Source organism: Anopheles marshallii, chromosome 2 (assembly GCF_943734725.1).
Source record: "Anopheles marshallii chromosome 2, idAnoMarsDA_429_01, whole genome shotgun sequence".
NCBI classification, from domain to species: domain Eukaryota; kingdom Metazoa; phylum Arthropoda; class Insecta; order Diptera; family Culicidae; genus Anopheles; species Anopheles marshallii.
This window is the reverse complement of record NC_071326.1, coordinates 87,574,195-87,600,328: the sequence shown is the minus strand read 5'-3', so window position 1 is coordinate 87,600,328 and position 26,134 is coordinate 87,574,195. Positions and strand designations below refer to the sequence as shown.

General features: G+C 42.5%; 2 protein-coding genes across 2 annotated transcripts; one reads left to right on the top strand and one right to left on the bottom strand.

Annotated features, from left to right (window-relative positions):
* Positions 1–13,647: 13,647 nt before the first annotated feature.
* On the bottom strand, positions 13,648–15,643 carry LOC128718773 (pickpocket protein 28-like). Its single transcript, XM_053812389.1, has 5 exons — positions 15,453–15,643; positions 15,133–15,384; positions 14,621–15,059; positions 14,026–14,555; positions 13,648–13,957 (listed from the first exon to the last, which is right to left on the bottom strand). Exons 1-5 carry the CDS (start codon positions 15,641–15,643, stop codon positions 13,648–13,650), a joined length of 1,722 nt encoding a protein of 573 aa, XP_053668364.1.
* Positions 15,644–18,827: 3,184 nt separating this feature from the next.
* On the top strand, positions 18,828–20,531 carry LOC128718772 (pickpocket protein 28-like). The gene is made up of 4 exons (XM_053812388.1): positions 18,828–19,057; positions 19,123–19,561; positions 19,630–20,159; positions 20,234–20,531. The coding sequence occupies exons 1-4, from the start codon at positions 18,828–18,830 to the stop codon at positions 20,529–20,531; spliced, it is 1,497 nt and encodes a 498-aa protein (XP_053668363.1).
* Positions 20,532–26,134: the final 5,603 nt, after the last annotated feature.

The window sequence follows — 26,134 nt, the reverse complement described above, 5'->3', positions numbered from 1 at the left end:
CGTCCTGTGTACACAAGTAACAGCCGCTAGTCAAAAGGTGAGAAATAAAATTCATTTCAATGGCAAAAATCGGCCCGGATGCAGAAAACACAACTGGGTACCCATCGTGTGGGTACCACCGTAAGCGGAACCATCATCATCATCCCTTACAAACGCGCTGGACAATCGACGAAACATGCTTTACATTCCGGTCCCGTTTTCCGTTCTCCTTCCCAAAAACAGAAAGGAAAAACACGGTGCGCATCCTGTTACATTGGTTATTGTAATTCAACGGCTGTGTGTGAGTAAGTGCGTATTTGTTCCATACTTTCTGTTTCACTTCCTTCTTTTATTCGTTTATATTCTATGATTTACATTTTTCCTTTTTATAAAAGCAAGGGAAAAAACACTTGAGCATGAAGATCGAGACGCGAAACGGGGGCGCCCTTTCACGGGCTGGATTTCCTGACTGAATCTCATTTTACATTCTCATTTCCCCTTAGTGCTGGTTTTGCTACTTAACAAAAAAATAAATAAATAAAATTCACCTTTTCCAACCGGGAGGACATTCTGGACACAGATTTTATAGCACCGGACCCGGAAAGAACGTCCCTTCGTACTGGAGCCGTAAACGAATCATTGTCACCATGATCGCACAATTCACACTGCAGGCTGATGTCCTCCGTCTCTGGCAACATCGATGACGATAATTGTAGTGGATTTAAAAAAAACACACCCCGAAGTACCGACAACAGAAACAAAATAAGAAAACCCTCCTAGGTTGATCCAGGATTCCAGGGGGTTTTGCATGTTTTTACTGTGAAGTGTTTTTTTTTCAGTCACCCCACCCTATTCGCTTCCTTTTATTTTTCAACTCCAATCCCTGTGCTTTTTTACATCTCAAATGCATTTAAAGGCTCACAAAATGTCCTTGGCGAGTGGTGAGCAAAAGAGTAACAACCCCGAAAAAAAGGTGTCAAATGAAAGTGCAACCGAACGTTTCGTCCTGTCGCGGGTTAATTCGAGGGGACGGTTTACGTCTAGCGTGCGTGGCTCTATTACCCAAGGGTTGCTTCGATACCGTCATCGAAGGATTGAAAGTGATCGTAAATCTCGTGAATTGCTCCCATTGTGCCGTGAGTTGCGAAAGGGAGTTTGAAACTATCCCGCTGCGATAATACCAACAACAGTAAGCGGTGTACGAGCGCAGTGAGAGCAATGGATTTTCTTTGCAGGAAAATTTTATTAAAAATTATAAATCCTAATGATGTGCTGCATAACAACACGGGATAAGCCTATTTTAATGAGAATATGCTATTGAAACACGAAATCTGGAGCACGGTAACCATTTAGTGCTGATCCTTATTACACCAGAGATTAACATTGCATCGAAAGATGTGCATAAATTTTTATTTAAATGTACACAATTTGCATAATTATGGTAAGCTACAAGCTGCAACTTATTAGTTTACTACCGAAAGAATTCATCACCTGAGATAGGTTCAATTGTGGTTGAGGCTTTGTGGAAATATGCTCTTCGAGCGTATCATGAAATTTCCAATCATTAGAAATTGTTCTAGACACTATACATGCAGATGACAATTCGAACAACTATGTGAACTATGACCATTTTTCATTAGTTTTGATTTCAATTTAAATTCAATTCATTGAACCATCTTAAAATAGCTCGATACATTGATTAGCTAAAATCACCTGCAAAGCAAATCCTTACAGCATGCAGCTTAAGGATTTTGTTCACATACCTTACCGCATCCAGATGGAATGTTTCCCATGTTCAAGGAATTGGACACACGCCTTCTACAAGCTGCCAGAGCCTATAGCCACCGAGGTAAACTTTCTTTCGTACGGTAATTCAATAGGCATTTCAACCTGCAAGTAAATGAAGAAAGGACCTTTTACTCGGCCCAATACCCGCCAGTACCTTAATTAGTCTAATTACGGGATATTCCTTCGCATTTTATCCTTAATTTACGGCTACTGCTGATGCTGCGTTCGTTCGTCCTTCGGCGAATGCAACCGAATGACGATGTGTCCCGGTACACACGGTTGCTTGGACGAGTTTCTTTTCATCTTGTGCTGTGTTGGGTGCAGTGTTACGCCCTTAAGACTCGGAAGTCTCAAGATCCTTTTGGTGGTGAAGGTGGAGAACGTTCCTCATTTGGCTCGCTCGCATTAACAGCAAGCTTTATGACGCAGGCTGTGCACCAGGCACACAGGGAGACGACGAAACATTGCTTTCCTTTAATTAAATTTTGTTTCAACATCTTGTGGCTTTCAATTCACTTTTGTCTACCTTTTGTGTGTTGGTTGGTCGGTCCTTTCCGGTATCGATTACCAAAGCCACCGACCGAGGATGGACGGCCGTGTGCTGTATGGGATCGTCCGCCCTGGATGAAGCGAGGAGATCCTGTGTAACGCAAAACCTAAACCGTAATCATCGTGCACTCAGATAACGAGCCATCTTTTAAGCCCCTCCACGTCCAGTAAGATGGCTACAGGGAGGAAAAGCTGGCACCGGTAATGAAGCTATGATTACTTCAAATGAAGCAGCAATCTTAAACGAAGGCCCCGTTCGGTGTTGGATGTTTAAAGATGCTCCCTCTAGGGTTGACCACCGACTAGTCATTGTAGGTGCAAATTTTGCTACAAGATTTCCGTTTATGCAACAGCTTTAAGATTGAGGCAAGAATTGCACGTTGTCGCTCACAGTGCAGGAGTAATTCCTAACAAAAAATAGCCAAACAGTGCTTTACCTTTAAGCATGTTAAAATATTAACATACTTTAAATGTTGTTGTATTTGCAATCAATCGGCTCAGGTTTTTTTGCTCAATGGAAATAAATCAATATCTTTTAATTAACAGTCACCCGTTGAAAGGGAACATATTTATTGCCACTGCACAATCCATTCATCATTAATGATGTGACCAAGCTGGGTGGGGATAGAACAAAGGTTTTGAGTGGATAATAAAATTTAAAAACAAATTGACTGCACAACCAGTGAATTATTCAAACCAAATATTCATTAACAGCAAAGTGAGACGAAAAAAAGCAAATCAAAAATTCAAGAGAAGTTTTTCTTTTTTTGTTTGTAATCTAGCGTGATGATTGATATTTAATTATGTCCTGGTGTCGATTTGGCCATTTCATGTTTAAAACCAAACACACCCACACACACACACATATTCGAATTTGCGAAGGAAAGGTATTGTTCAATATTAATACTTATTTATTAAGCTCAGAAAAAAATAAGCTAGGGACACCTAGGCTAGGATTACATATTTTTTATTTAGCTTTAAATTAACGTATAGTAACAACATAACTTCAAAACATTAAAAAAAACTGTTCAATCATTCGCTCTCGTTCTCGCATGCAAAATGCCTCGGAACGTTTCATACCGTGAAGTGCACTAACCTACGCTAGCCCACTTTAATCATGGAAAACAATAACTCCACTTCAAGAAAACTGTTCCCCAACGGTTTGCCGGTGCACTCTTGACACCTTCAAAGCGACACCAAAAAAAATCACCAAAGGCTTCGGTTGATGAAAAATGTTCCCATTGCGTTCCACGCCTAGCAGCGGCATACTGGCTGCAGCCTGCAGTTGGGCTGCACATTCAATTCGCACTCAAGACCGTTTCACTCGCTTTTGGTGTCGAAAAGCCAAACATCCCTTCCCCGGGGACCGTGGATGAACCGTTTTTCCACTTTTTGTTCACTGATTTTGCATGCAAACGCTCATCTCATTGGCCTATTAGATGGTAGGAAAATGTAACGATGCGAGAGGGTTTAGTGGGAGGTGTACTCCACCCGTTACGGTTCCTAATTACGTGACACGATGCGGGTGAAGTGTGAAATTGCCAAGTGTGAAAACTGAAAGGCAGAAAGTGCGAAAGATTGCGCGTTTGCCAAAGATCAAAGAAGGATTGCTCGCATTATTTTTCTTCCCTCTTGCGCTTTAGCTTTCTTTCGCTGCATGCACTACGCCGGGTTCATCTTATCAAACCCGCTTCACCAGGAGCAATGTATGTGTGCATTTTTTTGTTATTTCATCCGGTGTAATTACTGTGCAACTTGCACAATTTATCAGACCCCCGGAAGACTCATCTCGACAGGCGAACGCACTCCACTTGAGAGTTCTTACGCCCGTATCATATTTTCTGCTGCACATATTTTCATCTTCGGGGAAATGTTTCGGGTGGCAGGATGGCACCCCTACCGCTAGGTGCACCCCTTCCCCACGGTACTCCCGGAGGTCACGCAGGTCACCCACCGAGCAGGGCTTGAAGCCGAAAGGCGTCATATATATTGTTTCTACCGATGGTAATTTTATCCTTTCTTGCCTTTCAAAACCTCTTCGCTTCTGCTTCATAGCGGAACAGCTCCTCGGAGCAAAAGTGTCTCGTTTTTCCAGAAAATCTCATCGCACACTCTCCAGGAAACCGCATCCTTCGCGCCATCCAGCACGAGCCCTGTCAGCAGAGCGAGAAAGAATGAAAAGCTTCCCTTTGAAACGTAGGAAATGGGTGGCGTGAAGCAGGCAATGCATATGCATCATGGCACACAAAAGCACACTGCAGACATCAAAGTAAGTGTGCTTGTTCGGCTTTTTTTTTCTTTTTCGGATGTAATACTCACCCCTCTGCATAACCCTATAGAACTTCCCTGGAGCCATCTTTCAAAAAAGAATCATCGAAATACGGAAGACTTGCACGGTGCAGATGTGAATGGTTCCATCAGTGGAATGAAATTGACATTCGCATGGTGATGATGAGAATGATTTTAGTCACCACCTACAGGTTTTTAGCTATTTTCTACTTACTCCCCTTTTCAAACCTCACCCACGCATGTGTAAATCCAGCACACACCAGTGCAGAAAGTTAAGCGAACTTTAATCTATCCCTGGGGAAGAATACGAATTTCCATCGCACTAGGATTAGTTCTTTGTGGATCCTTTGCGGCTTGTTTTCCCATTGAGTTCATTCAACAGTAGGATCTTTCCGATAAGCAAACTTTACTAGAAAAAAATACCAAAACTACTTCAAACGATATCATAATTGTCTGCAAGCTAAGACAGTGCGGGTAAAATTGTAATTAATTAAAAGTTTGCCAAAGTGAATCCGTGGCGGTGAGAATTTCACTAGCTATTCGTTGACAACAAGCAATTCGTTGGTATGTTATTGTACTTTAATTGTATTAAAATCGTCTTCATTGTCTTTAACGGATCTTTCATGAAAAGCTTAAAATTTAGTTCTTAAACTAAGTTTCTACACATCACAATTTCATTGCTAATGACCCAATCCTTGGTACAACGATTTGAAACTCAGTTAAGTTGTAAAATTTCTTGTCGAGATTATGAAATTGAAGACATTCACATTTAGTGTATGATACTAGAGAAAATGAAAATGAGCTTATTCCGAACCGTAAGGACGAAAGAATCTTTGTCTCATAGCGGGGACGGAAGCAAACTCACATGAAACCGTATAAAAAAACGATATAATCTATCGAAGCCTGAAGCTGTTGAATGGCTTTTATGTGCCGGCTAGTTCAGAATGACCCCTCCTATCCGTAACAGTATCTGTTGGAATCTCTTTGAGAATGAGCACCGAAAAAGGATTACTAGCTGCCTGGCCCGAATGTTCTTTCCACTGCAATTGGTCGTTGTAGCCGCGGGCAATGTGTGTGATGGTGACGATGGGCGATCATAACGATAGTGATGAGAAGTGGCCTATGGCCACTCGAAACATTCACACGACGGCTTTTTGGTGACTTCATCCACACGGTCCCGTGTGAGTTGAACAAAAGCTAGTGCTAAAACTACAGAGAACTCGATTAAGAAATCATCTCTGTCCCGGTTCTGGCCATCGGGGTACCTCGCGACGGAGGTGGTCCCTTCATTCGTACGAAAATTCCATTTTTCCTTGCACACTTTTTTCCCATTTCCGCCCTGGGATGGGGTCCATTTTACACACCCGGGAACCCGGGAAGAACCGAAACCGAACATTTATTATCGGACCCGCTAGACAATGCAGCTGACAGTTTGGATTTCCCTCCAGACGCTTGATAAATTATATTGTCGTTCTAGGTGCCGTCCAACCGAGGATCCCAGAAACGGCTGACTCCGTTGGCATGCCATGCAGTGAGCGCTAAAAACCGGAAACGAAATGTAACCGAGTGTGCAGGATTGTTTGGTTGTTCGGTTTTTACCTCCTCCCGACTGTTTGTGTGCATGTTTATTTGCAAAAGTGCACACGAACAAAGTACTGCTCAGGACGGGCAGGGTTTTCCTTCACCTGTAAGATTCGCACAAATGAACACAATAAACGCTAACGTCCTGCGAGAAAATGGCAAACAGTGGGATGAAGAAACATGGCAACATTTTGATGTTTAGCACAATATGTAGGGCGGTAAAAAGGAACAATTTCACTGGCACAGAAAACGCATCACAAACGGACATTTTTCGCTGTTCTTACTTTTTTGCAGTGCTTTTGGCCATTCGTATTCGTCACTTCCGGGTATACAAGCGTTTCATCGTTCGTCTATGCGGAATGCGGGAAACAACACCAAACAAATAAATTGCAAACAAAACTCCGGAAATAAATACGACGCGATCGTTTTGTTCGAGCAAAGCGAACCAATGGTCTTGGATCATAATAAAGCGGGATTCCTCTGAAGATTGTAATACTGCAAGCAAAAGACAACATGCTTGGAATCGAATAATAAAATGCCGCAGGATGTTTTTTGTTTACTTTGCGTTCTATTTGGGCTACCAGTTCTTTTGGCAGCTTTTTTTTGTGCATGTGTTACATCCACAATGTGTTTCTCGACTATTTTTGGAGTAATATTTTAAAGTAATTTTATTATACATGAAAACTGTTTGGAACTTTAAGCAAAAAGCTACTATTGTTTTGGGACTTTTTTTGTTTTGAAAAAAGTTCATATTTGCGGAGGAGCTTATCAGTGTGTGTTTAGCTTAGACATACTGGAGACATAAATATACATGGGATGAACTATCTTTAGTGGACTCAAAATGCCAACAAAGTACATGAATGGCATTATGGATATAAACGACAGTGAATCTTTATTCCAAAACCTTAATTCGACACACTCCTCACTGAACTCATGTTATTTACATCAAGCCAAAATTAGTTTCCCAAATGAAGACAGATGACCATTTGTGAGAGAAAGAAATAAATAACGGCCAAAAATCTTTTCACGCACTCTCAATGTAGGACCAAGACATTTAATTAGATAATGCTTCACACTCTGTACAATGTGTTGTTTTCGTGATTAAGATATTTAGAAATGTGATAGTAAAGTAATATTCTCCTCCTACGCTATCCAATTACTTCACTTTGTCTAGGTTGGTTAGTCATAAGAGCCCTTTTTCTGCTAATTATGGTTGATTGATTGTTGCTCTGCCCTTGAAGCAAGTTTTGTTTCATTTGCGTGACTTGATTAAAAATGATATCACTCATATCCAAATGTATGACTTCTGCATTTATTGAATCATAGCGCAAATAAATGAATGTTTTGCTACAATTATCAATCATTTGTTACATAATTCATTTGCTTAGTGGTCAAAATTTTTTGATCAAAATGCTTACACGAGACGATTGTTCAGCCTTAAACCCTTAATCAGCTGTATCATCCTCAAAAAAACGCCCAAACAACAAACGCACCACTGATCATTGTGCCACGTTTATCCGTTTAGTAAACAAACCCAGAACTGACAATTCTCACATTTTCCACTACAAAGTGCAAAAGGGGAAAGAAAAACAGCCACTTGAAAATCACATCCGAAACCCATTCGGATCAATCAGCTGTCAGCGGCACAGCAGCACATCGGTGGTACGGCTTCCACCTTTTAAATATTTTAATCATGATTGATTGATTGGTTGATTAGCTTGGGATAAATAATTTCTGCCTACCGTGCCGTGCGCGCAAAACTTAATCCATTCCGCGTATAAAAGGGACGACCATGAGCACCCACTTCCGGCGTCCGGAGTCGGAGTCCTCCCTTCAGGGACTTAGTTCCGCTGAGCTGCGTGAAAAAGGAAAACCTTTCACGCGAGCTGCAATCGAGCACTCGGCGTTGCGGTGTGTGGTTTTATCGTGCTTTTTTATTCACCCTAGCCAAAGCAAAAGTGGTCACGTGATGTGGCTCCCAGGAAAGTGTGTACAGTCACTTTGGTTTGGGAACAACAAAAACCCCTTTCCGCAGTTCCCGTTATGCTGACATTCCAAATCATGAACAACCGAAACAACAACTTAACGCATTCTTTCTATTTTATCATTCACCCTCCCCACTGTTTGTGTGCACCCGACCCCATTTCAATCCACCCAATTTTGCTTTTTCAATTGTCTTCCACAGACGATGACCCCTTTTTCCAAGCTTATTTGGCGACCCGGAAAGGTGATTCAAAACCTTCGCCCACGAGCCAGTAATAGGCTGCAAATAATTTAATTGAAAATGTCCTGCAGCACTCGAGACGTTCGGAAAAACGGGGTTTTATTTAGTCGTTGCCTCTGTCAATATAATCCTTATGAATTAAACCCCTCATCCGTGACCCAAGCGATGGGTGGAGGCGAAGTGGGACCGTTTCGGACCGTAATGGCAAACATTGTGCGAATACACCGTAACCTCCAGTCCAGTGGCTTTCGCTCACGGTGCTGACGACAGATAGACAACTCATCGAGCGTGGCATTTTCCGCCATTTGAAAAGGTCCTGTCTTTGCTTTACTGGCGGCCATTCGCTTCGGCGAAATAGAAACATTAAAATCTTGCCCTGAGGTGCCTGCCAGGCATTGTATATTGGTTAAGGTCTTCAGCAAGGACCATTACCTGGAAGTGTAGAGCGTATCGCATCTGTGCTTTTGACGCGGAAATTTTTAGATACGCAGATATTGACGATCTTTTATTATAGAATATTTCAAGAACTACCAACGTTTTCCTGAAAAACGAACTAGTCTCCGGCTATTGCGTCAAATAGAACAAGTTATGATAGAATGGAGAACAACGCAAATACTACATTAAACAACAACGCAGAACTAAAACAATCAATTTCTATTGAGCGTTCGTATTCCCGTTGAGAATTAATTGTTCCCATCTCCTGGACGTACCCGTTGCCCACACACATATCACGCACGGTAAGCCATTTTGGCTTTAATTGAAATTGACAGTTGACTCCCTCTCATAGCCAGTTTGTTTGGTAGATTAATCGGTCCCGAAAATTCTTCACCATCTCTGCCCCGCCACAACTCTACGAAAGCGATCTAATTTTCGACAACCCAAGGGCGTGTCAATCAATTCGGGGTTCTCGCGGAGAAATAGTGCCCCATCTGCTGTTCACCAAGGGATGCGTTTAATCACATTCGCTGCCGACAAAAGGGTTCCCCAGTTTGAAGAGACAATCTCGTTCCCGTATCGGCGTTCGCTTGCTGGAAAGAAAAACCCCATGTCGCCGTGTGAGTCGTGTCTGCCTGACAAAGCAAACCACGTAGCTCATTAGCATACGTATGCACCGTTTGTGTGTGCAAAAAAAAAGAAGGGAAGGTGTGCCACCCAGCCCTGGAATCGTTTCATTGCTTCGTGGCATATGTCTTGTTCGACGTGCCCTTCGATGTCGCTCCGTTCGATGCGTTGTGATAAGGGAAGGTTTGTGTGAAGCAACGAAAAAATAATGCACCACGAATAAAGCAGCACTTGTGCAGGTCTGTCGGTAACTGTCACGAATGGACCCCGCACACCTTTGGCTCCCCGTTCCGCCAGTGCAGTTGGTGGGGGGGCCTCGTGCTATAAAATTCACATTTTGCAATGCTCGGAACGTGATTTTTGATAAATTCATAACATTCATTTGCCTGCGCCCTGGCGCCCTCGGTTTCTACTCCAGCAGCGTACGAACTTCGCTAAAAGCGTTACGGCAATGACTCGTGGCAACGTGAAGAAATCATCCCATCGCGCAACAAAACCCGACACACGTATGTTCCTACGCGCAGTTCACGAACGAAATGTGAAATTAGAATAATAAAACGTGTGTGCGTCTTCGTTTGCCGGTGCGAGCAACGAGCGTTTTTTCTTTCTGCAAATGACGAATGAGCGACGTGTCTTGGAGAGTTTTACCGAGATACAAAGCGACACAAACGAAACATAAAGTGATGTAATTTGGTATGGAAACCGGCGATGGATTCCGGGAAATCGATACCGGGTGGAATGTACAACGACTTGCGATGCGGGTGCAGCAGCGACATTGAATTGAATGCAGTTAAAATGTCAATTGAATTCAAATTTCCCTTCATCGCCGTTTGCTATCGGGAATGGGTGGATCATCAGCGTAAGATGTGTTGCTCAGCTTGCCCTGAAACATACGCACAGCTTGCGGTAATGGTTGATGTGAGGATGAGTAATGGGATGGCACTGTTCCAGGAAGAATCGCAACCAAGCAGGATGATTTGTTGAATACAATGCGCTCTGTTTGTAGCAGCAAACAGAAAAATTATTATGAAGAAGCGAGTACTTGATTGATTTCTTTTAAATAAATTACAATGTGTGTTTTTAAGTGTTGTACAGTTTTATTCAAACAAGGAGGATTCAAGGATGAAAAGGTCTCGAGAATTCTATGTGTGGACAGACAAAGGAGGCCGTGGACGCTTGTTCTAACCTCTGCTTATGCAGTCTGAGTGAACTATTCTCAAACAGGATGTATTTATGGAAACGAATCCTGTGATTGATTTGGAACTCCTACCTTGAAGGAACAATTCCAATTGCTGAAGTAGAATTCCAAATAGTCAAAAACCAACCCAAAGGAATAAAACATCATAGTTTTTCCATAATTTTTAACTTAACAAAAATAAAAGTAATCGACAGTAACAATAGCCTCGCAATGATAAAAACAAATAATCATGTGAGGAAGTACTTCGTGATTGTATTAATAGTGCTTACACGTACTATTTGAAAACAAATTTTCCTACCTCAATCGTAATCGAACTTTTCACTCAGACTACTACAAACAAAATTCTTTATTCTTCCCATAAGAGCACACCATTAAACGGCTCGTTGTGTTAAATTTTTCGAATCAAAAACAAAGTTCATTCCACGCAAAATTGCCCTCCCGCACAGCATAATCACGCTGGCCTGTCATTGTTCTCCGGTGGACAGTTAACGTCAATTTGCCTACGTTTCGGGCAATGAGTTTGACGAACTTTTTCATTAATAAAAAGGGCAGAAATACGATCAAATTCGCTTTTGTTCCCTTGTTAAGCAGGAAGTGCAATAATAATCGTAATAGCTGAACATTAATTTTCCCACCACGCACCAGGCTTTTTCCAGAAGTTTCGAAGTGAGGAAGGAAAGTGAGGAAAAGTTGTTAAAACGCAAATTCCCATTCGGATTGCAGCCACTGCGTCCAGCGACATTAGCAGCGTGCGTGCGATGGGGTTGCGATGAGATGAATTAGAATAATTATTAAACTGTCCAAAAAATGCTATCGCGAGCGCGGTTGCGGCGGTTCCATGTCATACATGCCAAGCTCGGAAGCATAATGGATGAAAGAACCAAACACACACACACACATGTACACGCGCCCGGGGGGGAGGGGGGGTGAATAAGGTAGCACGCTTATAACCGAATAAAATGATTTGCTGTCCGAGGTTTGAGTAATATGCTGCGGCTTTGGCTCATGTCGTTAATGGGCTCACGAATTGGCCCGAGCGGCGAACCGTCCACCGGTGACCAAACGGCGCAAAGTGAGTGTAGAATGGGTAGCTAATGTAGGAAATTTACAATAAAATAAATAACACCCATTCGTTTTAAGCTGCAAGCCACGAGCAGACGAACGGACTGATAGGGGGTCTACCCAACCAATTGCTTCGGCAAACCCGGCACTTGGTGAAAAGAAGTTACGATCACCGCTTCGGCGAGGTGGCCAACGGTGAAGCAGACCACATGCAAACAGAGTACAGTGGTGGAAACGCAACTCGCGCGCGCGTACTCATCATGGAGGGAAGTAATCATAAAAACCATCACCTTCCGAATGCCTTTTGCCATCGCGAGATGAATGATCGGTTTTTGCTGCGTTTGCCTCGTTTTTGCAGAGGTTTATTTTAACCATCGGGATGGGATGCTTTCTTAATTCTGCTGTAAACAAGACTTTACTTATTTCTCTTTCACCTCCATTTAAGCGATAAACACGCACATTTTGCAGTATAAAATCGGAAAACTTTATGCCGCAGTACGAGACATCACAGTAAGCCGTGTGTGTGTGTGTGTGAGTTGGTTTGTTGTATTACAGTGTGAGTAATAAGTTTAAATGATGCTTACTTCGAGGGAACACGATTTAATTAGTTCTGGATCAACAAAAGAAAATATGTTTCATAATTCTTTAGAGATTGTTTAAACCTTGAAACTTTAAAATACGTTGCAAGAGCAAATAGTTAATGAAAAAGAATACGGTTCAGTTTCATACCCTCGTTTTTTAACTTTCTGTTGGTGGAACTTGACAATCTACTCAAGAATAACATTTTCCATCCTTACATATTTTTAAAGAAGTTAGATTCACAATCATACATCCAGTTATGGAAAGATTAATCAACCGCAAAGCACTGTACTTATGAGCTTATGATGCTCACAGTGACGCTTCCTCAGCAGGGAACAACGTTACCCCTTACAGCGTTCACAAACCGGATTCACATGTCTTATATTTTATGGCTTATTGATGAGAGGCAAAAACTGGTGTGCCACTGGGCATTAGCCGAAAACAACCATTTATTTATTTGCAAACACACATTCATACCGCAAACCTATAAATTGGCTATTTATATTCATAAGCAATTAGGAGAAGTTTAATTGCATTTCACTGGAACGCACGGTTGCTTTAAAGGTGGCTGCTCCTGCCGCTTTTCCTTACCAATTACGCTTTTTTTTTTAAAGAAGCTGCTTCCGTCTTGAGTTGTTTATGTGTTTTTCTTTTGTGGTTTTGTTTCCCTCCCAGCAAGTTGTCCATTTTTCTGGGGAAAATTTTAAGATATTAATAAGTCATAGAATGGAAAGATTTATTACCGTCATTTACCCCAAAACTGGTGTTCCCCCCTGCAAGAACACTCGAATGAGACCAGCCTGCATGATGGTTCTGTTAACAAATTTATCATCCAACCAGGTACCATGTTGATTAGATAAGATGAAGCGGCGTGCTTGTACATCTTTTTCCTTCTTTTTGTCCGCACTGAATTGAAAATTCTTTAAGGATGTTTTACATACGAATTTTTTTTTCAAAAACACTGCCCATCACCTATAACAGAACAGTCTTTATCGGGTTCCATCGGCGTCCATTAGGCGAAGGATATACCGCTGGCCACAGGAGTGAATTTTGGTGTTTATAATTTATTCAACCAATCGCTTGATTTATGGCGACAAGTTTCGATAAATCGGTTCAGACTCATTTGGTCGGAATGGTGATCACTTCCTAGACCGCTTCACGATCGGGAACTACATTTAGGCGGGCGAGATGATAAAATAGCGTGCCATTCATCTTAGCTCATCGCAATAAATCTTTAACCGTTTTCAAGACGGATGACAGTAGGTTGCTTGGTAAGAACTGTGATCGGATAGAGAAAAAAAAGCACAGGAACTGTTTGGAATACTTTTGCACGGCTTTACCACTTGTTGGTGGAATTTCGTAGTCGAGCACCAACGGTTGGTCCAAATTCTTTCGGCGGGAAAATTAGCGCTGGTTTGATCGCTTGCGCAGTCTCTGGACGTGCACTCGCTTTCGTGCGTGCCATGATCGGTTTCAACGTGCAGTAGTACACGATCTCAACGATGCTGAGTATGCTAACGCCCATGAAGAGCCCGAGTACGCCACCACAGTTGGCAAGGAAATCGCTTATTCCGAACAGTTCACTTCGTTTGATCGGTATGAAGCGGGACACCTTGAAGTGAATCGAAAGGTAGGATAACTCAGTTCTGCGAAATAAAGTAAAAACGAGATGTTAAACCTTCTTATCAGACGAACTTAATTAAGCTCTTCTTACTCATTCGTAACATTAGCTGCAATATGAGTACTCTCAGACAGCTTTCTCCAGTCGAAAATCGCTTGCGATATTTCCGTATTGTAAATCAGGGCATTACATGCCTGCAGGCAGTTGCAATGCTCCAGGAAGTTGTCCGTCTTATTAAGTTCATGTATCAGGTCCATCTCTTCCAAAACTGAAAGCGCTTCATCGGCACAGCTAGCCTTCCCCAAGCCACAGACGCGGGCCTCATTCGTGTGGGGTAATGGGAACGGCACACAACCGCACGTTTTGAGCGTATAGTTCGAAAGACACTCAATGTCGCAGTTACACTTCGAGTACACTTTAAAGTAACGTAGGTGACGCTCATGGTTGTAGTAACACAGACGGCGCTGAGGTCGATAGCGACGGATGTTGGGCGCAGTGTCTAATAGCAACGGTTCGACCGAGACCGACACTTCCTGGCTTAGAGGGATGCGAAAGAATTGGTTCAGCATGCGCGGATACTCTACCGGTGAGTGAAGGTGTACTTTAAATCCCTGAAAAGAATTCTGAAGAGAATATTGATCTAACTTTTAATATTCGCTTTAGCATGAGATCACTAGATGCAGCTTACTCCGCATAAAAAATCCATATCGTACTTCTGGACCTTCAAGATGACGACTAAACCAGCTCTTCTTCCCGCACCAAACGCCCGTCTCGGGTAAGTGTCTCCTCCCGCTCCGCTACTATATCCGTCGTCCATGTTCCACATCTTGGACGATTCATTTTCCGCCATGTACTCATACGCCGTGTGCAACTGTTCGCGCCTCAACAGATCGTCCGCCGCAAGCGAGTTAAATGTGTAACAGATTCCTGCATCGGTTATCGTTTGCTTGAAGAAATTCTTACAATCGATCACATGTTCCCTCCAACTGCACATCAAAAAGATGTCTTCAAACGGAATGGCCAACTTCTGCAGATATTCCACAACGTTATCTGAGTACGAATCGTCGTTCATCTCGATCCCAAACGAAAAGTCACACACCTGCAGAAGGGCCTCTAACTTGGCGACTCTTTAAGATAAATGAAATAGTGCAACTATCACCAAACGCCACCAAAAGACATTTTATTGAAGCGTGTACTTACTGCTCACGCGCCATAAATTGCCAGCCCTGAGGATCATTGTAAAACTGATAGGCTTTCGTAAAGTCCAAATCCTTCTTGCGTACTTTCGTTTCCGGACAGATTGTCACGGCTGGAAATGGAATGGTAAACACCGGAGCTGGTTTCTCTGCAAACGTCACCACGACCGGTTCTCGATCCCACTTCCTGTACACACTGTATATTAAATTGCCGCATCCAAACAGTGACAACAGGCAGACAATTATCCACCAAATTCTGAAAATAACGACGGGAATAAGAACTCGGATGAGAATCGTCGAGCAAGTATGGTGTCCTAACGCTACCTCTCTATTGCAGTGCGCTTATCGCCAACCAAATACTTGAACCCATGAATCGTACTATTGGCGCAGTAATCTACCCAAAGGCTCCGTTGACCATTGTCTTTGTACGACTCGTTCAGTAATTCTGGTTCCCAGATATTGCTCCCGTTTCTGGGGTCTGATGTTTGTGGAGTTACAAACTTCGTCTCAACCATGACCGCTGCCCAGTAAGGTACTTCAATAACTGAATCAATTCGTCTGCTACCTTCGGACAGGAACAATTGCATGACAATGTAAAGTTATCGAGAGGAAACTTGATAAAAAATGGAAACCGAACGACTCCCAGACGGACTTCAATTAATGCGAGCGTGTCATGATAGTTATTAAAAATGGATTTGAAGATGGTTGTAGATCATACAAGATAGTGAGCGTAGGTTTATGGCCGTGTAACTATGTTTTCTCCCTGCTAATTTCCATGCTTCCATGATCTGCGTGTGTGGCAAATGCAATATTACACTGTGTCAGCTATTAATGAGCGAAAGCCATCTCATCCATTGTACTTACATTATTTTTTTTTGCTCGGTCACACGATGAAAATGACCATCCTAGTGTCTGGATACTGGCGTGATAAAAATTGCACTCAATGTGCGCAACCCGTCACCGCTTTGTCGGCTTGTCCATAAACACAGGATGGACGCACGAACGCCCCCGAAGGAGAAAGGCGCTCCGAGACGGAATCTCGCTGCGAAAGGCATCCAAATCTTGGAAGTAATGAATATTTATTTATTCACTGTTGTTTATTTATTATTTCAACGGTTTGGCGAACCGTGCAGCCGAATTTGGATTTGATTTGGTCTTGACAAGAAGATGGCTGCAGGGCAATGCAGTATTCGGCTTGTGCACGTTGGGAAAGGCAATGTGTGAGAAGTGGGCAAATTTTGTGGTAATGCTAATATTTTAAAGCGTTACAAAAGGAAAAAAATAATAGCATGGTTAACAAAACTTTATTTGAAAACGATTTTTCTTAATTTACTTAAGATCTTAACCTGTTGAAATACAAACTTTATATTCTTAGCTTACTGTTCCCGTACAAGAGTATTTGCAAGCGGGACAAAAAACCGAGTCAAAACGAAAATCGTGACGCTCGAAGATCATAACTGTGCGCCTTCCAAACCGTTCGCTTCAATCCAACCGCTAGCATAGCAACAGCAACAACAATAATAACTGGGACGTCCTGATCAACTGTCAAGCGTTGGGAGATTTTTCGGTTGTTTATCTGACGAGAATTTCACGGCCCAGTACGCTGATCCTCCCAGAATTTGGGCCAAACCAACCGAAGGAAAAAAAGGGCTGGCAAGACGAATTGTTTTTGTGGCTGTCCTCTGTTTTCGTTTCCAATTCACAATCGCTCAAGGTGCGTGTACATTCTGCGATCAGCTTAAGATCACATTTTTCATGCTCGTTTGAAGCCACAAGAACGCATGTCGGAACGTAATGCAAACAGATCGGTGAGGCTTTTTTACTTTGCGGGGAGAAAATTCCACACATAAAAACTTACTGACGTGCCCAACGAATTGGTAAAAGAAGATCAACAGCAAGAAAAAAAAGACCACGCAATTTGGTGGGAGGTGAGAAAAGTCGTGCGCGATCGCGAACCGCAATTTGCAAACAATTTTCATCAGGTTCCTCTTTCTGGTTTGAAATTGAAATTTACCCCCCAGACACGTCAGCCCGATCAATCTTGGCTGTTTAAGTTACCTGGAGGAAATTGTCCCGACGACGACGTCGTATGATAGACGGCCAGTACTTATATTTTCGGTTTTTTGTTGTTTTTCGGCGGTTTACCATTACCCTCGAAGGATCGTGTCGCATCGCGATTGTACATTTCCTTAAATTTACTTTTTTTGTTTGGCTCTTCATCCAGCCACAGTCCCCACTTGTGCTGGTTACGCTGATTAGCTGTGTAACCGAAGATACCGGTTTTCTTTAATAATTGGAAGACGCATCACCTTCTCGTCATATGAAGAGAGAACAAAAGAGTGCCAACATTTACCGGTGCAGTGTGCTGTCTTTTATCTTTGCAGTTGGTACTTTCTCCTTTGACCATTTTCGATGCCTCGGTGCCCTAAGGGAGGAAAAAAGCAAAAATGCATTAACGTTACCTTTGGATGCGTACTGCAGAAATACTAAAGCGATGAACGAAAGCATCCGAGTGATGGATGAAACCTGTAAAGTTGATCTTTAAAACTGGCCGTAAGGTAAATGTTGCTCCGTTTGGAATGATTGCTAAAGATCGTGGTCTGGGTACTTCACACCTTCAAGTGACGAAAACATGTGCTTGAACAGTGGGAATGAACAGAAATGTTTCTTTATATGTTCTTCTATAATTAGTGATGTAGAAGATTCTGATGAGTGCATTATTCCTACGTGTTGCTAATCGCACTCTCAAACTCAAGCACCAATTCACGCAGAAGTGTCGAAGCATAACTTTTTTCTTGTTATATAGTAGGCGATAATTAATGTAAGTACTTTCATAGAAAATAATTCATTTATTTCTGAATAATGACTGTTGGTAAAAAGACATAAATCTCAATAATTCCATAGAGTGTTTAATGGTTTTTTTGAGTCAGCTTTAAATAAAATATCATGGAATGTTCTGCATTTGAAACTTCACATGTTTAAAATGAGAATACAAACCATCTAAATTGACTATTGGAACATAACATTATGCATAAACAATGAATTCAGTATAAACATGGCATCTAAAACTACATCTTGTTCAAGGCCTTGATAACACAGTTAAGAAAAAAACAAACATGAAAAAGGTCAAACGAAAGCCAAAATCATAGCTTGTACAAGTCAACTCGTTACAGCGCCTGGCAAATCCCCCACGGGCACACAGTGACAACCTCATATTACACGGTGTGTCCCACATGCCACTGTCGTGCAGGGGCATATTTCCTACTTTGAATATTTAAAGACACCCAGCCGATACATGACATCGATACCGGGAGTGCTAATTGCACGACTCGGCACAGAATAAAAGCCACCGCGAACGAATGGGTTGGATTTCAGCTACCATCATTCGCCGGTCGTAGCTTCCCGTGCGCCAAAGAATGGCGCCACCGTCGATTCCAATAAGGCTATACTCCGATAGGGCGACAAAGTTTGTAACGAGGCAAGACCGACCGATCACCACGCGTATGTTGAAACAGGCAAGCAACACCGGATTGAACTGCTTTCGAGACTACTGTGCGAATAGTTCCATACATGGGTTTAAGTATTTCGTAGGTTCTAATCGAACGAAAGTGGAAAAGTATGGCTAAATGTGATTAGTTTTGGAGCGAAAAGTATTAAAGCAATGTCTCTTCCAATTTTAACAGAATATGGTGGGTTGCGATGTGCATCCTGTCGATATATTGGTGTAGCAATCTCATACAAACTGTGTACGACAAATGGAGACGTGATCCGGTAGTGGTTACCTTCGCGGAGAAACCGACCCCTATCTACGATATTCCGTTCCCGGCCGTTACTATCTGTCCGATCACGAAGGTAAAATCCAGCAGGCTCAACTTTACCACTGTCTATCAGCGTGTTATACAGGGAGGAGGAAGTGTTACAGAACAGGAGTAATATCTAGATCTTGATTCAATACTAGAGTTGTTAAGTATACAGTCATTGCGAAATGTTTCAGATTCGATCGCTTTTTGGCCATGATACAAGTGTGCGACTTCTCGTTCAACACATATCTAGTCAACCAAAGCTTCGATGATAATCTTGTGCACATGCTACAAGATATGGCCATCTCGTTTGAGGAAATTTTTTTGATGTGCATTTGGCGCAACAATTACGTCAACTGTATGGATCTGTTCAAACCGACATTAACGGAGCGTGGCATATGCTATACGTTTAATGGACTCTCTGAAGATGATATTCTGCGAACGGAAGAGTATCACCGAGATTTTCAACATATGGGTGAAAACCGATCATCCGCGAACTGGTCAATAGAGCAAGGATATCGAGCAAATCTCGGGTTGGATGTGTATCCGAGGAGAGTTGTCAGCGCGGGTTCTGATGCGGGACTAGTGGTGCTCCTGAAATCGGACGTAGAAGATATGGACTTTCTTTGTGGAGTAAGAAAATACTTTCTATGACAGCTGAGTCACAGCATTTTCAATATGGTTATTTCATCTTGTTGCAGAATTCGTTTCAGGGCTTTCAGACGCAGATACACACACCGCACCAGTGTCCCCAGATCTCGACCCAAAGCATCAGAGTGCCGATGGAACATGCTCTTACCATTCGCATAGACCCGTTTCTAGTCACCACGTCGGAAAATGTGATATCTTACAGCCCCCAGAAACGCCTTTGCTACTTCACTCACGAACGATACCTGCGCTTCTTCCGGGTCTACACCAAGCGTAACTGTGAGTTGGAATGTTTGGCAAACTTTACGCTTCATATGTGCGGCTGCATTCAGTTCTCGATGCCACGGGCGCCCGGCGTCCATATCTGTGGCATCGAGAAGCTAGAATGCTGTGATAGGGCTGAAGCAATTCTGCAGGAGCAAGGTTTGGGATTGATCGACAACTCGTCTCGAATATTGCTGCGATCGTGCAACTGCTTACCAGGTTGCATATTTCTCGAGTACAAAACAGAAATCTCACAGGCTCACTTCGACTGGCGGAGATTAACCAGCACGATTCATCTGTTTGAGAAGGAATTAAATCAGTAAGTTATTGTGCTCTAGTTTTGCACAGAAAACCATTCATTAACGTGTTCATACCATTCTTATGTATTGCAAGCTCACAACTCTCTTCAATGTCGGTCTACTACAAGGAAGCACAATTTATCTCGATCAAACGCAATCAGCTTTTTGGGCTGAATGACTTTATAGCCAACTGTGGTGGCATTCTTGGTTTGTTCATGGGTGTCAGCCTACTGAGCATTGTTGAGATACTGTACTACTTCACAATGAAGCCGTTGATTGCCCACTTCCTAAAACGGACCCGTAAGGAGAATAAAATAGCTACGGTAGAGCCGTACATACCCGGAGGTACCTACAGTACAACTTTCAACAAGTTCCTGCGAGATGTTGTCTAGCTGCTGAGATGAATTTTATACAATTTGCTTTACCTTTTGAATGAAATAAAACTAATAATAAGTATTTCTTCGAGGTTCCGGTAAAGTTTGACCATTTTATCACCAATCAATTTTCTTCAGAAAGACTTCATAACGAAAGCATAATTTTCATACACGTTTAACGTTATCCTGTTAGCTACACCGGGCCATTTACAAAACCCTCATCCTCCTGAATGGTTTGGGTAAGGATGTAGAACGCTTATCGCTACTACAAATCAGTCTGCCTAATGCTCCTCCTTCACCTAACACTAGCGCTACGCGGTGAAGGCATTTTTTGTGAAGGTGAAGTGCTTATGAATTCGTTTCGTTCCCTTTTAATCTTTTATTTGTTCGCCGGAGTACCGAACTGTACGATCGACGAGATTAGAAATGCATAAAGTTTCACCGGCTGGCGGCGGTTTTTACCACTCTGACCACACAGAAGCATGCCGAGAGGGGAAAAAGGATCATCGGCTTGTGTTGTTATCTTTACAAAGTGCATCGAACACCATCAGCTTGCACCTACATCTCGTCCATCGATCTGGGTAACATGACAAGGACAAAAACCCCAGGTCGAACCACTCGGCAAGGATGAGGTTTCCAATGACGTTTAATTTTTTAATTAAAATTACTGTTTATCCTTTACACGAGAGCTTAAGCGAACTTTTAAGCAGTCCCTCGGCTGGAGAAAGGGGCAGTTTCTTTTAGCGGGTTCGTGGATCTATATGTAGATTGAAAGTGATATGTTTCCCCTCAGGTGCTCCTTCTCGTTTGGGCAGAGTTTCAATTCATGTTTTGATCGAGGCTGAGGAGTTTTAAATGTTCTCTCGTGCAGTGCCTCTTCCCTTCAAAATATGCTTAAAGGACAGGTGGTTATTGTTTGATTTCCAATGGCCTCACATCACACAGTCAAGTAAGCTTCATACAGCTGAAGTATCAATGACATTTCAAAAAATAATAATGGAACAATCGTAAAACAGAAAGCTGTATAGGAGAACGCGAGAACCAACTGTCGGTTTTAAAATACGACGAATCAGGAAGACTAAAAGCTCAACCGGAACGGTAAACATGTGCAGCGACGCGCGCGTTCGCTCATAAAGATATGCTCGACGAGATAAGCCGGCGTGTAATAATGGAAAATAAAGTAAATAGTTTATTTGCACCCACCCCTTCGAGGAGGAAAGTAAAGTAAAACTAACCTTCCTTCTTAGAAATCGCTTGAGGTTAAGGCATATTTTCTTTCCATTCGTTTTCGCTTTCTAAGCTTGAGGAAGCAAATCGCGATAAGCATCAAACCGTATCGAAGTTTGGGTAGTTTTAATGAAAAAGTTTCGGGGTTTTCTTCCCACACATTACGAAAGTTGCTGTGGAGGTTCCAGCCAACACCGGGAGCTGGTAATTCAATAATAATGAAAAGCGCACCAACTTAGACAATAAGGAAGCAACAAGCTTTCCAGTCATCTTAGCGGCAAATAGGATTGTTCGAATGGAATTAATTTCAAAGGATTATAGACTCATCGCTGTCATCCTCATTTCCTTCAATCTACCACTGGGGGGGGACTATTAGAAAGAATCACCTGGATGTACACCTTCTCTCCACCCATCTGTCACTTTTTTAACGTCATTTTAATGTGCTGTCCCTGTTTTGCCTTGCCCTAAACGCAAATTGCGAGTAGATAAGGCGACAACCCATGGTCCCATTATGAAACCCCGCCCCTCCCATTTCAACCCCATCCCGGCCAGCGCACGGGTTGGAAAGTTTTGCGCACAACATTCCGACCCGAACGTCCCCGGGATGCGAGTCCCAACATTCCTTATCGGAAGCGAAGTAGTTAAATTTACGATCACCGAAAACTTCGCCAGAGTTTGGGTTAATGCTGCTCTATTAACGCCTAAATAACCGGAACCGTCTTAAATTTCCCAACCACCAACGTTGCGCTTCCGACCTACCTGTTTCGTGCCGTGACCATCGGGATGGGTTTGGAAAGATCGTTAACCATTAACGACCACGCGGGAATGCAATCGGACACGGCAATCTTTGGCGCTAGGGGTGGAAGTGTGTTTTGTTCACGGCACGATAGGTATCGCTGGAATCATAATCGTAATCGTAAATACGCATGAAGTTATTGTTTATCGTGGTTTAAAACAAATAGACGTACGCCTGTGACGCATGGTTGCCGGGTGTGTGATGGGCGTGTGGGCTGTTACAAAAGATGTTTCCCATTACCGTGTCGATTGGAGTATTGTACATGTGTGTTTATACATGTTTATGATTCACCTAACTTGGGGGAGTGACACTGGAAATATAATTCGTCACACAAGGCCATATTTTACAGGAGTCTAATTTATCTGCTTCAACAATTGGACTTGTGTGAAGACGATTCATCAGCTTCAATGTAAGAACTTATTTTGGGAACAAAGACATTAAGTTTGTACATTATTTAAAAAATAACTCCTTTAGTCTCTGAACGAAATGTAATAATTATCAACAAAGCTGTTAATAAAATCAAACACAGTCGACATCCCATCTGAATGGAAAATATTTAGACGTCATAAATAAATTTAGCACTGCTTGTTTTACACGGTCTGTACATTTCGTGAACAAAGTTTGATTGCGTTTTTCATTTATCTCCACACGTTCATAACTCGTGTTCACCGATAATGCCCTTCACTCGCTGGGTGGCACTAGTGGGCGGATGATCCATCCTAAGACAAACCACACACACCATCTTCATTAATGCTCATATACCGATCATCGGCTTATCGCGTTCCGGAGTTGAAGTTGGCGGATGTTTTACGATCACTCCTTCATTCCTTATATCATTCACCTTTGTACGTTAGACCATGCCTTCAGCTCACCTCCATGCTAATCTCAATCTCTGTTTCTCGCTAGTTCCGCTAGTAATGTGAAAACGTGCAAACAGCGTTAAGGTGAAGTTTGTTCACGTAGGAAACGGAACGGAATAGAGTTTGTCCACCAGGGCAAGCAGTTTTGTAGGCAGATAAGGTGCAGCAGACGGAACACATCACTTCCCCGAACAATTTATCGCATTCTACGGTACGATGGGCATCACTGCTGGGACGCAACGTTCTTTGGGAGTTTTTTAGAGCAGCAAGCCACCCAAAACAGACAAGAAGCATTAGACATTCTAATAGTCTAATTCTTGGTTTTGGACAGTGTGCAACCAAGCGCTTGGGACCGCGCCGGGGTCTTAGCTCACCTTTATTCTTGGATGAATATTGGAAGAACTCACATGAGCTTCAACTCAAAAGTGCCCAACAAAGAGAACAAGGGCTTCAAATATTTCCCCCTTTAGGCATCAAAATATTTCACACCCAGAACGAGTTAGAGTGAGTCATTTTGACACCTGTTGATTAAATCTTTTCGGCATTTTTTTTTTCTAGCCATGAGACATGCTATTTAAAGTGTGGTTGCATTGGAAGCTATAAGATTTAGGATGGAGATCTTCTCACAATGGGCATTATGTGAAACAAATGTAGCAATAAAATCAAACAAAGAAACTGGCGTGGAATGACCAATTCAATTCTTTTCATTGCGGAGACATATTCTGCATTCCTGAATTGGGTGCTGTAAGATTTTATTGCTATCATGAATATTCACGTTAATTATATTAATTTAAAAGCACGTTCAAACTTACTTAAACGTCTCGAATTAAAATGATTTAAAACTCAAAAGTAGCTAAGGTGAATTTTAAGGAACAAGCTTGAACAAGTTAACAAAAAGTCTACGAAACTTGTTTTTATTTATCCTTCAATGTCCTAGTATGCTCGAACGTCTCAAAAGAATAAAACAGCAAATCGCGGACATTTTCCTCTTCATTTCACTCACGCAATAGACATTAAATTTTTGCATTTTTTTGCAAAAAGACATTTAATTTTTGCATTAAATTTTTCAAGCAAAGAACTTTCTCAATAGCTGGATCCCGTATTTCCGAAACAGTGAAATCTAGGGCCGAGTAGAGCCCGGGGAAGAAGTTTTCCATTTTTCCACCAAAAAAAAAACCCAGAATCGATTCGAGCCAGATACTTTCTACCAAATGAGGACCAAACAGGATGACGCGATTGGAATATTAAGTTCGATCCAATACGTGAAGGTGAGCAGAACAGCTATACAGGGCGGTTTCTTCATCCTCAGCGAGAGAAGCTATCTTTTATCTTGCCAGTGTCTATCTGGGTGGTGGCAGCAAAGTTTTACATGTTGAATAACATCACAGCACAGGCAGCATGTCGGTAGCAACATGTTTGACCGTATCGTGCTGTGCTGAAACACCGGGACCAGGAAATGCGTACGGCATTCGGGAGTGCATCAATGTGGCACTCCAAAAACATCGCTGCCAGCAACCGATAAGACGGGTCGACTGTTCTTTACCTTTGAAGCGCGTCCTGGGAGGTGGAGAAAAAAAAGTAGTAGGAAAACAAGAAAGGATATTCAACGAAGCACAAAATTAGAGGAGCGCAAATCGGGGAAAAACTAATCATAGCGATTCTTTCCTTTGGTCCGCGCACACCTTGGTATTGAAGATCGTTCCAACGCTGCGCTCGATTGAATGTAGATCCTTTCCCTTTTTTTTTCGGTGTTTTTTTGGGTAGACTTACACTTTATCTGCCAGCAGACGTTAAAGCAGAAAGATTCAGAAGCAGTGCGTACGTGAGCCTATTCCGGTGCATTTAGGGATTTTCGGATGTGTTCGTGAGGGTTAGACTTTTTTACGTTTTCCATTTGCTGCTTTCACGTCGTCTGAAATCTTCTAAAACACACAATAAAACAATTTCGGGATTAGAAACAGTTCCACAGAAAGAAAAATCCCCCGGATAGGAAAATAAAGCAACGCCCGTAAGAAAACAGGGCATATGCGCTTTCGAGGATACAGCAAGCTTGTAATCCCATTTCGGAGGCCTTTGGTCTGAGAAGCTTAGGATTATCCGCATTTCATTCTCTTTCATTCTTTCGCGCTGGGGGTTTCCTCCTTGCCAAGCTCTCAAACACACCTTGAGGTGATTTTCGGCTATCGGTTGAATTCTCATTACTTTCCTCTGGCACCAGCTTAACCATCCATGCTAGTCCCTTGGTTTGTTTCCCTTCTCACAACAACATCGTGTGAATCATTATGCATTTTTCCTTTCTCCTACTGCCGCTCCGGACGGTTGCTACAGGACGGGACAAGGTGTCACATATTTATTTGTATGCTTAACCGATTTGTCACTTTCTCAATTCGGGGTGACCACACGTCTCCGAAAAACCATGTTTGACGAGTGTGAGCAACAAACAAAGTCCCCGAAAAAGGATCGTAACACCGAGAGAAAAGGACCGTACGTGTGACAATCGCAATGCCCCAGGTTCCGCCTGCATGTTGCTCTGCTCCGCAACCATCTGTTTGACATTCGTGCTCAGTGTCCTTTCTGTGTTGTTGCTGAGGTTGCATTTGAGTTTCACACTTTTTCGCACATTCACAGCGGATTAGAGCGAAAACCGACCCGACACCGGTAAGTGAACAGCAGCGACCGACCGTTCGGTTGACGGATTCGGTTTGATGGATTGTTTGACGAGTGAAGCGAAATGGCAG

Bases quoted from the DNA above. Each gene is read 5' to 3' on its own strand.
- LOC128718772 (XM_053812388.1), top strand. From the start codon at position 18,828: ATGTGCATCCTGTCGATATATTGGTGTAGCAATCTCATACAAACTGTG. The intron at 19,562-19,629 runs GTAAGAAAATAC...ATCTTGTTGCAG, and splicing joins ATATGGACTTTCTTTGTGGA to AATTCGTTTCAGGGCTTTCA. The intron at 20,160-20,233 runs GTAAGTTATTGT...ATGTATTGCAAG, and splicing joins TTTGAGAAGGAATTAAATCA to CTCACAACTCTCTTCAATGT.
- LOC128718773 (XM_053812389.1), bottom strand. From the start codon at position 15,643: ATGGTTGAGACGAAGTTTGTAACTCCACAAACATCAGACCCCAGAAAC. The intron at 15,385-15,452 runs GTAGCGTTAGGA...CGTTATTTTCAG, and splicing joins AAGCGCACTGCAATAGAGAG to AATTTGGTGGATAATTGTCT. The intron at 14,556-14,620 runs GTAAGCTGCATC...TATTCTCTTCAG, and splicing joins ATATGGATTTTTTATGCGGA to AATTCTTTTCAGGGATTTAA.